The 14,445-nt window shown below is 37.7% G+C and overlaps 1 protein-coding gene across 1 annotated transcript in view; it reads right to left on the bottom strand.

The window, feature by feature from the left end:
* Positions 1–14,445, bottom strand: part of RXFP1 (relaxin family peptide receptor 1) — a 115,076-nt gene that overhangs the window by 17,569 nt on the left and 83,062 nt on the right. Inside the window, exons 13-15 of the mRNA XM_064296157.1 lie at positions 8,411–8,482; positions 7,593–7,664; positions 2,493–2,564 (exon numbers count right to left, since the gene is read on the bottom strand). Coding sequence (XP_064152227.1) covers positions 2,493–2,564; positions 7,593–7,664; positions 8,411–8,482 — 216 coding nt within the window. The remainder of the gene's footprint in view (positions 1–2,492; positions 2,565–7,592; positions 7,665–8,410; positions 8,483–14,445) is intronic.

The following is a 14,445-nucleotide window of genomic DNA, read 5'->3' as shown; positions in this document are numbered from 1 at the left end:
TCAAATGACAAAATGGTGGACAATCACACAATACTGGGAACCATGATCTGGCCAAGTTGACACACATTTTTGGGGACACGATTCAATCCATGACAAATAGTGAAGCTTTAAACTTAAGTTTAATTCTTACTGACTTGATTTTATTGTAAAAGAATGTGTGGGTGAAAGCTGGCATAATGAATATATAACTGTTAGACATGTCTTAGAATATAAACTGTTCAAAATAATTAATCTATCCAAGGAAACTTACATTGGATTTTAGTGTTTAGTGCTTGTAAATACACTGGTACATAGCTCCTCTTATTGTTGCAGCTGATCTAAGTTAAGTGATTTCTCCTCTTGTGCTTCTGTGGCTTCTCTATTACAGAATTTATTATGTAATCTGTCTACCACTCATCTGTCAGTTTGCGGTACTGTAGTGGCTTACATGTTGCTATGACTCTGAAAGCTACACCACCTGTATGTCAAATACCAGCAGGGACATCCATGTTGGACGGGTTTTAATGGAGCTTCCAGACTAAGACAGACTAGAAAGAAAGGCCTTGTGATCTCCTTCTGAAAATTAGCCAGTGAAAATCTTATGGATCACAAGAGAATATTGCCTGATGTAGTGCTGAAAGATGAGCCCCTTATGTTGGAAAACACCCAAAATACACAGTGGCCGTAACAATAGATTTGAACATATCAACCATTATGAAGATGGTGTAGGACTGGGCAATGCTTTGTTCTGTTGTACATGGGGTCACCGTGAGTCAGAGTTGACTCAGTGTAACTAACATGTTATCTGTTACTATTTGGAAACATGCCTATTTCTTACACTAGATTTTGGTACAGTAGGTATTCAATAAGTATTGAATGAATTCTTTCATCAATAGAGAGACCACCCTTGTTCATAAAGACACTAGTTGGATAATCAATAATTGCTAGCAACATTAACATCATTTATTGAGCTTTTTCTAGGTATCAGGAATAAATTCTCACAACTCCATGAGGTAGGTATTAGTATCACCATATAAGAATATGAAATTTCAGTGAAGTCGAATTATTTGGTAAGAAATTTTCTTGTAAATGTAGAAATTGGAATTCAAATTAGATCTGTTTGTCTCTAAAGCCATGTGCTCTGGTAAAGAAGATAAAAGATCATTATAGTACAAACAGCTATAGTAATGAAAGATAAAAGCCTGATGATTACAGTATGTGGTCCTTTTAAATTCAAGTTCGGTTGCAGATATTTCCATCCTGTCCTATCCTGATCTGCCCACCATTTTCTCTGTGAGCTACTGAAGCGGAGGAGAGCAAGACACGAAGAAGGAGGAGGCAGTGATTGCCATTTCACTTTGTTTCACGTGTGCTAGGCTGAAGCTCTACTTTCACCAACAGAATTATAATGGATATTTGTTTGTTAGTTTGGCTGCCCAGCATCCAGTCACTTTTTCAGTTATAGCGTCCTCATTTCCTGTGAGGGAATTACTTCTCCATTTTGTGAGAAATCACAATGAGACCTTCATTGGAGGCATCCCCAACCACAGTATCCTAAGCAAGATCAATTAAGACTCTCTCCTGAAACTCTGCCTCTTACTGAATGGATTCCAGCAGTGCCTGGATCCTTAAATCCTTGCTTCCTAGATCCATGTTTTCTGCCCAAATCTAGTCTGTTTCTTTAGCTGTTTTTTTTGATTCTGGGAGCTATACCATTTTCTTCTAATAATTCTATTTTGTTTAATTTAGCCAGAATGTTTATGTGGTGTGCAACCAAGGAACGTTTTATAAGCATTCTCTTTGAGGAATTATAGAAAACAAAAATGGAGTATCCTGTATTAGACTTAAAATATAAGCAATATTTTAGAGTTGACGGCTTACATAACACTTTCTAAATTGTCCAGTATTAATTACCAGGGCATTGAGATCTTTCTAGTACCTGCTATAAGATTGCATTTTATTAAAGTGTTTCTAAAGCATGTAATCAATGGTATAACCAGACACATTTTTTTGGATGAGAGAATTTTCAAGGTTTACCATTTTTCCATGCACACTCGATCAGACACCTGACAGACATTGGGGGAAATTTTCCCTGGGGAGGATTTCTCCCTGCTTCCCTTCATTTACGTAAAACATTTATTTATAATTATTTCATGTTGTTTACATAAATTTCTACATCTTCGCCCAGTAGAAGTTGTACTATGTGTACAAATTGCTAGCTTCCTAGGCAAACAGCGATATCTGGTGTCAGAGCTGAGGAGAACTTCTTACAGAACTGAGGTGGGTTTCCTCCACACTCATGTTTCCTTTCATTCAGAAAAGTCCCCTATGAGATTTGGTCAAACTGTGGAAAACTAAAAATCACCCTATTGCAATATCAAAGTTAAAAAATTAATTATTGTTTAGGCAAATTAGTCAGAATATATTAATAGATGTGCTGGGTTATAGTAATACAAGTAGATACATAAAACATGTTAAAATCAAAGTGAAGAACTAGAAAAATATTTACTTACATGTGGGAGAGATTCCTAAGAGGTCTAAACATCCTTCGTTGGATATTTGAAATTTCAATTCCTTCCAAGCTGCTAAAAATATCAAATTAATAATAAAAAATTAGCATGTGTGTTATATATGGTATAATAAAAATGCTACAATAAAAACAATAAAATGCTTTTAACCCTTATTTTGAATAAAATGGTCATATATGGTATAATAAAAATGCAACAATAAAATGCTTTTAACCCTTATTTTGAATAAAATGTTCACACTTCCCCAATTCCTCCTCTTTTTGGTTCTGTTATTTATATGTCTCCCCTATTTGATTTTTTTTTTTTTTTTGAAGTCTTCACAGATCATGGCACAATGCTTTATACATAGTAACTGTTGTTAGTTGCAGTCCAGTTGGCTCCAACTCGTGGTGACTTTGAGTATAACAAAATTAAACATTGCCTGGTCTTGTGACATCAGCATGATCTTTGATGTGTTTGAGCCCATTGTTACAGCTATTGTGTCAATCTGTCTTATTGAAGGCTTCCCTCATTTTCACTGACCCTCTACTTTAACAACCGCACGTGTCTGTCAGTTTGTTATACTGTGGTGACTTGGGTGTTGCTGTGATGCTGGTAGCTATGCCACTGGTATTTCAAATATCAGTAGAATCACCCAGGGTGGACAAGTTCCAGCTGAGCTTCCAGACAAAGACAGACTAGGAGGAAGGACTTGGTGGTCTATTTCTGAAAGGATTAGCCAATGGAAACCTTATGGATAGCAGCAGAACATTGTCTCGTATAGTGCCAGAAGATGAACCCCTCAGGTTGGAAGATGCTCAAAATACACCTGGAGAAGAGCTGCCTACTCAAAATGGAGTCGACCTTAATGATGAGTTTGGAATCAAGCTTTGGGACCTACATTAGCTAAAGTGGCCGGACTCAAAATGAGAAGAAACAGCTGCAAACATCCATTAATAATTGGAACCTGGAATGTACTACATATGAATCTAGGAAAATAGGGAATTGTCAACAATAAAATGGACTGATAAAGATAAATATTCTAGGCATTAGTGAGCTGAAATGGACTGATATTGGCCATTTTGAATCGAAAAATCATATGAGCTACTATGCCGGAAATGACAAATTGAAGAGGAATGACATTGCATTCATCATCAAAAAGAACATTTCAAGATCAATTCTCAATTACAGTGCCATCAGTTATAGGATAATATCCATACGTCTACAAGGAAGATTAGTTAACGTGACTGTTATTCAAATTTACACACCAACCACTAATGCCAATGATGAAGAAATTGAAGTTGTTAGCAACTTCTGCATTCTGAAATTGATCAAACATGCAATCAGGATGCATTGATAATTGGTGATTGGAACGCAAAGGTTGGAAACAAAGTAGAATGATTGGTAATTGGAAAATACGGCCTTGGTGATAGAAACGATGCTGGAGATTGCATGATAGAATTTTGCAAGGCCAACTACTTCTTCATTGCCAATACATTTTTTTCACTAGCGTAAATGGTTACTATACACATGGACCTCACCAGATGGAATATGCAGGAATCAAATTGACTACATCCATGGAAAGAGACGATGGGAAAGCTCAATTTCATCAGTCAGAACAAGGCCAGGGGCTAACTGTGGAACACATCATCAATTGCTTGTATGCAAGCTCAAGGTGAAGCTGAAGAAAATTAAAACAAGTCCACAAGAGCCAAAGTATGACCTTGAGTATATCCCACTTGAATTTAGAGACTATCTCAAGAGCAGATTTGACGCATTGAACACTAACGAAGACCAGACTAGTTGTGGAATGACATCAAGAAGAAAGCATGAAGAAAGCAAAAGGCCATTAAAAAGATGAGAAAGAAAGAAAAGACCAAAATGGATGTTAGAAGAGACTCTGAAACTTGTCCTTGAAAAGAGACTAACTAAAACAAAAGGAAGAAATGATGAAGCAGAAGAGCTGAACAGAAGATTTCAAAGGGCAGCTTGAGAAGACAAAGTATTATAATTAAATGTGCAAAGACCTGCAGTCGGAAAACCAACAGGGAAGAATATGCTCGACATTCTTGAGCTGAAAGAACTAAAAGAAAATTCAAGCCTCGAGTTGCAAGGATTCTATGGGGAGAATATTAAATGATGCAAGAAGATGGAAGGAATACACAAGGTCACTGTACCAAAAAGAATTGGTTGAAGTTCAACCATTTCAAAAGGTAGCATATAATCAAGAATCGATGGTACTAAAGGAAGAAATCCAAGCTGCACTGAAGGCATTGGCAAAAAACAAGGCTCCAGGGATTGATGAAATCCCAACTGAGATGTTTCAACAAACAGATGCAGAGCTGCAAGTGCTCACTCATCTTTACCGAGAAATTTGGAAGACAGCTACCTGGCCAACTGACTGGAAGAGATCCCTATTTATGCCCATTTCAAAGAATGTGGAAATTATTGAACAGTATAGACAAGTAAAATTTTGCTGAAAATCATTCAAAAGCTGTTGCAGCAGTAGATTGACAGGGAACTACCAGAAGTTCAAACTGGTTTCAGAAGAGGACTTGGAATGAGGGATATCATTGCTGATGTCAGATGGATCCTGGCTGAAAGCAGAGAATATCAGAAAACTGTTTAATGGTGTTTTATTGACTATGCAAAGGCATTTGACTTTGTGAATCATAACAAATTATGGATAACATTACGAAGAATGGGAATGCCGGAACACTTAATTGTGCTCATGCAGAACATGCATATAGATCAAGAGGCAATCATTCGAACAGAACAAAGGAATACTTTGTGGTTTAAAATTAGGAAATGTGTGTGTCAGGGTTGTATCCTTTCACCATACTTATTTAATCTGTATGTTGAGCAAATATTTTGAGAAGCCGAACTATATAAAGAAAAAGGGGCATCAGGATTGGAGGAAGACTCATTAGCAGCCTGTGATATGCAGATGACAGAACCTTGCTTGCCGAAAGTGAAGAGGACTTGAACACTTATCGATGAAGCCTTCGGTATGGATTACACCTCAACATAAAGAAAAGAAAAATCCTCACAACTGGACCAATGAGCAACATCATGATAAACAGAAAAGATTGAAGTTGTCAAGGACTTCATATTACTTGGATCCAAAATCAGTGCCCATGGAAGCAGCCATCAAGAAATCAAATGACACATTGCATTGGGCAAATCTGCTGCAAAAGTGTTAAAAAACAAAGATGTCACTTCAAGGACTAAGATGTGCCTCACCCAAGCCATGGTATTTTCACTTGCCTCATTTGGGTGTGAAAGCTGGACAATGAATAAGGAAGACTGAAGAATTGATGCCTTTTGAATTACGGTGTTGGTGAAGAATATTGAATAGACCATGGACTGCCAGAAGAATGAACAAATACGTCTTGGAAGAAGTACAGCCAGAATGCTCCTTAGAAGCAAGGATGGCAAGACTTCATCTCATATACTTTGGACATATTGTCAGGAGGGACCAGCCCCCGGGCATAAGGCTTGGTAAAGTAGAGGGTCAGTGAAAATGAGGAAGGCCCTGAACAAGATAGATCGACACCGTGGCTGCTGCAATGGACTCAAGCATGACAACAATTGTGAGGATGGCATAGGACTGGGCAATGTTTGCTCTTTTCTACACGGGGTCACTGTGAGTCAAAACTGACTTGATGGCACGTAACAACTATTACTTTAGCAAACATGATTCCCATTTCTGGTGATTGGTCTTTCCTGATGAACATTGATCCAAGCAGAATGAAATTGTTAACAATTTCAAATTTTTGTCCATTTATCATAAGATTGTTTATGAGTTCAGTTGTGAGGATTTTCATTTTCTTCATACTCAAGTGTGATTTGTTCTGAAAGTTGTGGTCTTTTTCCTCTGTCATTAAGTGCTTGAGGTTGTCTTTATTTTTAGCAAGCAAGGTTGTGTCATGTGCATATTAAACATTTTTAATGAGTCTCCCTCCAATCCTGATGTGGCAACATAGTGACTATGTATTTGTGGAATAAATAAAGAAGCATTATGTTTTGCATGATATTACAATAGGTGGGAGATATTTTATATCCTTAAAATTTTTCTAGTAATTTTAAAATAATAATAAAATGTTTTTTAAGAAAATATTCTATTAACGGAAAACAAATTGAGTGAACTGACACTTATCTTTTTTAACGCAATTCTTGTACTTAATAGAATTTTTAAATGATTTGCATAATCTAGACGGTTCCACCTTATGTTAAGGGTGCCTATAACAATTCTTAGTTACCCTATGCTAACTGAGGAATGAACATGCAAGATGCCTGCAGAGGATCAAAGCAAAGAGACCAATGTAAGTTGCTTGTGACACATAGCAAACTATAAAATGAACCATTATTACTTAATTTTTGGTTTATAAGTACATAAACCTCCATGCGTCCCTCAGTTTGTCGTACTGTGGGGGTTGCGTGTTGCTGTGATGCTGGAAGCTATTCCACCAGTATTCAGATACCAGTAGGGTCACCCATGGAGGACGGGTTTCAGCTAAGCTTCCAGACTAAGACTAGGAAGAAGGACCCGGCAGTCTACTTTTGAAAAGCATTAGCTGGTGAAAACCTCATGAATAGCAGCAGAACACTGCTATTGTTCTGCGGTGCATAGGGTCGCTATGAGTCAGAACTGACTCGATAGCACCTAACAACAACAAGTACATAAAATAAAAATAATAGTTGTCTATTCTTATAGTCCAGCAAGCACTGTTTTGGGGAAGAAAGTTTATCATGGGAAGCTTCTGATTTGAAAGAGCTTATAAAAAATAAACTCTTAGTATTTACAAAAAAAGAAAACTGTTGCCACTGAGTCGATTCTCATAGTAACCCTGTAGGACAGAGCAGAACCACCCCATGGGGTTTCCAAGGCTGTATTCTTTTTTTTTAAAATTGTGCTTTAAGTGGAAGTTTACAAATCAAGTCAGTTTCTCATACAGAAACTTACAGAGATGCCTTGTTATGTACTCCTAGCTGCTCTCCCCCAATGGTCAGCATCCAAGTGCTTAAGCATGGCACCACCAGGGCTCGTTATTAGTATTTTGAAAATTATTAACGATAAAACTACCTCCTCAGGTGTTTACTTACAGAGACTTGAGCTTGACAAGATAATCAAATTGGTCTCCTTGGATATTCTGGATTGGGTTATAGGAAAGATTCCTGTTTAAAAAAAAAAAAAAAAGCATTGCTAGAAATTGCCTGAGTGAAGAGAAAGGGTATCGTTGACTTTGGGTTATTTATTTAATTATCCAAAAAAATGTAATAATAGCCCTGGTCTCATGGTGTTGATTGGACATTTAAATGAGTTAATAGGGATAGAAGAGAATCATGCTGGCTCTCAGTAAGCACTCTGTGACTGTTTGTGGTGGAGAGCTCAGACAACATGAGCACAAAGGCCCTCAGGAGGGCCACCAGAGAGATGGGAGGGTACCCAGAGAGAAAGGGAGGGTGCCCAGAGAGAAGTCACACCTACCTCACAGTTTGCCTGGAATCAAGAGTGGTTTAAATATAATAAAAAGAATCTTAGTCAAAATTTGAATTAACAGAATCACACCTAATATTGTTTTTATAATAAATCTTATATCAAAGAGTGACATATCCTACTAATGATTTGCAAGGGATGGAATAAAAAAAGGCTATAGCTAGGGAAAACGGTCATAGATCAGAGTGACAGCACAGCTGAATTTAAAGGGAGAAAGTTTCAAAATCTTTGATGAGATCATTGATTAAACGGGACTTCTTTATTTTAGGACATTTATTGTACATTAGAGCATTGGTCAGGTGAGATGGAAGGAGCTGCAGGTGGAGAGATGGTTACATAAAGAAGGAAAGAGGAAGACTGAAAATGAAAAATGAGTTATACACACACAAAAAAAATGAAGTGGAGAAACTGATATCAGTCTTACAATTGTGAGAGGTCCTTCAGGTCCTTAAACACATGTGGTGGAAGATTTTCAATCTTATTATTTCCTAAATCCCTAGGGAAATAATGGCAAACATGGCATATTATTTTCTGAAGACTTTATTCATTTTTCTAAAATTCACTAGTAAGCCATTATATGACTTTCTAATAATGCTATTGGTGAGTTATACTCCTCCCTCCCTTCCTCCCTCCCCCCCCTCCCTCCCTCCCTCCGTCCCTTCCTTCCTTCCTTGCCTCTCTCCATTTGTCTTGAAGTAGGAGTATGTTTTGGGGTCTTAATTTTTTTCTTTTACTTGGGTTTATTATGATTATTAAGCAGTGGATTATTTCACATGTGCCTACACAGGATCTCACATACTCCTAGGAGCAGTATACTTTGCATATATGAGTAGAGGTGGGGCCGCCTAACATGGTGTGGCCTTGTACCTTGGTTATAAGAAGATTTGAGAATAGCAGCCCTTGAAGCAATGTTAATCACTCTGTGAGAAAAGTCTCCGATGCTTCTAAACAATATGAAGTTTCAGTAGGTTTCAAGCTATACACCTGCTCCTCACTTATCAATTGTCTTGTTATCTGACATTTCACATTTACGGTAATAGTAAAAAACCTACTATCTGACTAGTTCGTGCATTAACGATGCATGTCTGGCAGTAATAAACACAGAGGTGTGAGGCGAGAGTAACACTGGCTCTGATGAAAGGTTATGTGTCATCTTGGCTGGGCCATGATACTCAGTGGTTTGGCAGTTACATAATGATGTAATTTGGCAGTTATGTAATGATGTAATTTGGCAATTTATGCAGTGATGTAATTTGGCAGTTACGTAATGATGTGATTTGGCAGTTACGTAATGATGCAATTTGGCAGTTATGTAATGATGTAATTTGGCAGTTATGTAGTGATATTACTTGGCAGTTATGTAATGATATGATCATCCTATATTTCTGCATAATGCCGATTTTTGCATAATGACCTGGCCTTTGGAACCTAACCATGTCAATAAGTGAGGAGTGAGTGTACATCTCTGAGCACTCTGAGGTGATCAAGAAATACTAAGAGGAAGGTAACCACCCTCCCTACCTATCTGATTGTATTAGTTACCACAGGAGAGGCTGGAGGACAGACCTACTTGTTACATAAACTGGGATGCTTATAAACTGAAGTTATTCAATTTTGAAAGGCAAGATAATTTTAAATTGAGTTTTTAAGACTAAAAATAAGTGGCTAACATAATCTGATATTATAAATGACTTCCCTGTAAATTTTTTTTTTTTCATACTGGTAGCTGAACCTTCAGACTAATTTTATGTTATTTACATATTTATAGGAGAATTGCCTAGGCAAATTGGTTATTTTCATTCAACCACCATATGAGTCTTTCTAACATTTCATTTTCTTCTTAAAATCTTTCAATAGTTCACTGTTGCCTAGAAGATAAAATCAAAACTGCTGCTTGTTTTCGTTAGGAGCCGTCAAGTTGGTTCTGACTCCTAGCGACCTTACAGAACAGAGTAGAACTGCCCCATAGGATTTCCAAGGAGTAGCTGGTGGATTTGAACTGCTGACCTTTTGGTTAGCAGCTGAGCTCTTCACTACACCACCAGGGCTCCAAACTGCTGAGTGTGGCATAAAAAGCCTTTAAGTATCTGAATATCTTGCCATTGTTTATCTTTCCAGCCCCATTTCCTTCCACTTTCTACTCAGTCAAAATGAACTTTACCTGAATGCACCTCAGTATTATAACCTCCAGAGTCCTTGGAAACTCTGTGGGGCAGTTCTACTCTGTCCTGTAGGGTCGCTATGGGTCGGAATTGACTCGATGGCACTGGGGTTGGGTTATGCTTTTACATGGGTGCTTCCCTCTGTCTGTAATAAACTTTGCTCCTTGCCCTTCTGGCGAACTCTATTCATCCTTCAAAACTCTGCTCAAATGTCGCTCCTTTCTGAGACCGCTTATGCTTAGAGCGGTTACATGTTCTTTCCTGTGTTCTCGTATATACTCCTTTTGTACACTTCTACTGTAGCATGTATAACATATATTGCACATAACATTATCTTTAAACTGCTTCCATACTTATGTAACTAGCTTAGTTTTGGACTAGCTGTTATTTCCATTCCCTGTCAGAAGACTATTGATAGACCGAATCAATCTGCTCTATATTTAGGTAAAAGTAGGGCACAATTCTAATTCTTTGTATGGGAAACCAAATAAAATATTGATCATGTTAGAAAGGCGATATGCAAAATAGATTTAGAGTTGCCCATCAGAACATCCAAATATCAAAATAAAACTTCAGATATCACAGTCAGTAGTTTCTGGTGGGAATGCATGGTTTTGGCTATCAGAGCCACTTGTGGGGTACAGTTCTTACAGCACGAATCATTTAATAGGATAGATCCTAGGTGACATTGGAAAAGATCATTATCTCAGCTTTAGCTTAAGAAGGTCGGTCTAAACTTAGACTTGAGGCCTACTTCTTAATTAACTTGTTGTTGTTAGGTATTGTCCAGTCATTTTTGACTCGCAGTGACCCCATGTGACAGTAGATCTGCTCCAAAGGGTTTTCTTGGCTGTAATCTTTATGGAAGTGGATTGCTGGGTTTTGTTTTGTGAAGCCATTGGGTAGGTTTAAACTGCTACCTTTGTGGTTAGCAGCCAAGAGGTTAACCGTTTGCATCACCAGGGTTCCTCATTATCAACTAACCAAAACCAAACCGATTGCCATGGAGTCGATTCCAACTCACAGTGACCCTATAGGACAGAGTAGAACTGCCTCCTAGGGTTTCCAAGGAGTGGCTGGTGGATTCGTATTACCTCCAGACAAATGGTTAACCACTGAGCCGCCAGGGTTCCTCATTATCAACTAGTTTATTTTAAAAGCACAAATTAAAACAAGCATATGATGAAGATTTTCTGCCACCAGGACTACTTAAATTTCTCTGTGACATATGAAATCCTCTGTGACAAGTGGATCCTGATTATTGACAGTTTTTTTGCTCTTATTAATTCTTCTGCTAAGATCAAACCCTCTCTCAATGGACAGTCATCTTCTTTTTCTAGGTCTAGATCTATCCATTAAAAACTATCTCCTCTTAGAAAACATGCCATTTTTGTCCTTGTAAGTCTGTTCTTTCAGGCTAGGGTTTAATATGGTATTAAGCAGGCTTTAGGCAGCACTAACTGCTGACGCTGGTAACCCATTCTGCAATTTTTGTTAATCTTTCCTTGGATTAGCGCTGGCTATTGACTAAGCTATTTGTGTTGCATGTTCACTGCTGGTTACTGATACGTAAAAACTGCAACTTTCACCAAGAACGTCAGGATGTGGAGGAATTGTTGTCTGATGTTCAGGTAGTGATTTCAAGTTGGATAAAACTAGGGAAAGTATGAATCTCTTGACAAACTTATTTTTTTAATATGTTATGAATATAATTTTTACTTTCTTTAATAAAAATTTTATTTTTTCCTATTTTTTATAAGTGTGATTAAATTATGTAACTTTTTCAAGGGAATGAAATTTATTTATTTAAAAAATTAAAACATCCACATTGTAGACCAAGACCAATCAAAAAATAGACAAGCAAAATGAACATAAACCCTCATAATATCCTTCCAGATAGATGTTTATGTTCAGTTGTGTGTGCTATGTATAATTTTTAAAAGGATCATGTCAACTATTTTGTTAGGTAGCTTGCATTTTTACTTAATACATCAAGACTATTTAATGGAAGTATCTTATTTCATTGTTTGGATGTTCAGTAATACTAACCAATTCCTTTTTGTTGACATTTGGGTTGTTTTTCAAAAAAAGGCTTTGAATATCATCTCTGTGCACTTGTCTGATTCTTTTTTTTTAATAATATTGAGTTTTTGGTGAAAGTGTATTTTAATGGCTGGGTAATACCTTTGGGTCACCTGTCCCTACTATTGAGAATAAAATAATTTAATATATACTGATAACATGATTCAGTTGTCATATACCAGAAGTTGTTGCCACAAAGGAGTGCCTGGGTAGTGCAAATAATTTACCTACTTGGCTGCTAATCGAGTCTACCTGGAGGCACCTTGGAAGAAAGTCCTGCTGATCTACTTCCAAAAATCAGCCATGGAAACCCGTATGGAGCAGAGTTCTACTCGGACACACATGGGGTTGCCATGAGTTGGAGCCGATTCATTGACAACTGGGTTTTTTTGGTTGCCACAGATGCTTGATTCTAATCTCTATTGATATTTTCCTGTGGATGTTGTAGATTATTGTTCCTGCCTCCCCCAAAATGTTCTAGGCTAAAATCCTTATGGAAAAAATATTGAGGTTTCAACGGCTTGCTCATTGATGTGTTGGAACAGAACTTTTCCTGAGAAATTTTCTTGCTCGTGGCACATGTATTCCCTCCACCTGCCTCAGTGTCCAGGTGAGGTGTCATAACACTATAGGTATGTCCTTTAATTTTTATAAAATGGTTTTTAATAAATCCAGATTCTGTCTAGAGAACACAAAATCAAACTAATTGTTAGTCAAACTTTAGCAAAAAACTCAATTGAGAAGAATAATGCTAAAAATTAGAAATTGCCAAAAGACACACTCCCTATTGTTCTCTCTATATTTTATTCTAACAAGTGTTGTTGTAAGGTGCCCTGGAGTCAGTTCTGACTCATAGTGACCCCATGAACAACAGAACGAAACACTGCCTGGTCTTGTGCCATCCTCACAATCGTTGTTATGCTTGAGTCCATTGTTTCAGCCACTGTGTCAGTCCATCTCATTGAGTGTCTTCCATCTTTTTCACTGCCCCTCTACTTTACCAAGCATCATGCCCTTCTCTAGAGACTGATCCCTCCTGATAACATATCCAAAGTACAGGAGACAAAGTCTCACAATCCTTCCTTCTAAGGAGCACTCTGGCTGTTCTTCCTCCAAGACAGATTTCTTCATTCTTCTGGCAGTCAGTGGTATATTCAATATTCTTCGCCAACACCGTAATTCAAATGCATCAATTCTTCTTCGGTCTTCCTTATTCATTGCCCAGTTTTCACATGCATATGAGGAAATTGAAAACACCATGGCTTGGGTCAGGTGCACCTTAGTCCTCAAGGTGATGTCTTTGCTTTTTAACACTTTGAAGAGGTCTTTTGCAGCACATTCGTCCAATGCAATTCATCATTTGATCTCTTGACTGCTGCCTCCATGGGTGCTGATTGTGGATCCAAGTAACAAGAAAGCATTGGCAACTTGAATCTTCTCTCTCTTTATCGTGATGTTGCTTATTGGTCCAGTCGTGAGGATTTTTGTCTTCTTTATGTTGAGGCATAATCCATACTAAAGGCTGTGGTCTTTGATCTTCATCAGTAAGTGCTTCAAATCCCCTTCACTTTCAGCAAGCAAGGTTATGTCATCTGTATATTGCAGGTGCTTAATGAGTCTTCCTCCAATCCTGATGCCTTGTTCTTCCTCATGTTTCAGCTTCTTGGAATATTTGCTCAGCGTACAGATTGAATAGGTAAGGTGAAAGTATACAACCCTGATGCACACCTTTTCTGACTTTAAACCATGCAGTATCCCCTTGTTCTGCTAGAAAGACTGCCTCTTGGTCTATTTACAGGTTCCTCATGAGCACAACTGTGTTCTGGAATTCCCACTCTTCATGATGTTATCCATAATTTGTTATGATCCATAGAGTGGAATGCCTTTGCATAGTCAATAAATCACAGGTAAACAGCTTTCTGGTATTCTCTGCTTTCAGCCAGGATCCATCTGACATCAGCAATGATATCTCTCATTCCACATCCTCTTCTGAATCCACGTTGAATTTCTGGCAGTTGCCTGTCAATGTATTGCTGAAACTGAGTTTGAATGATCTTCAGCAAAATTTTTCTTTTATGTTATATTAATGATATTGTTTGATAATTTCTGCATTCTGTTGGATCACCTTTCTTTGGAATGGGCATAAATATGGATCTCTTCCAGTTGGTTGGCCAGGTAGCTGTCTTCCGAATTCCTTGGCAAAGACAACTGAGCA

The sequence above is a fragment of the Loxodonta africana genome, chromosome 13, assembly GCF_030014295.1.
Source record: "Loxodonta africana isolate mLoxAfr1 chromosome 13, mLoxAfr1.hap2, whole genome shotgun sequence".
Lineage (NCBI taxonomy): Eukaryota > Metazoa > Chordata > Mammalia > Proboscidea > Elephantidae > Loxodonta > Loxodonta africana.
The sequence above is the reverse complement of the archived record's forward strand: the minus strand, read 5'-3'. Positions and strand labels throughout refer to the sequence as shown.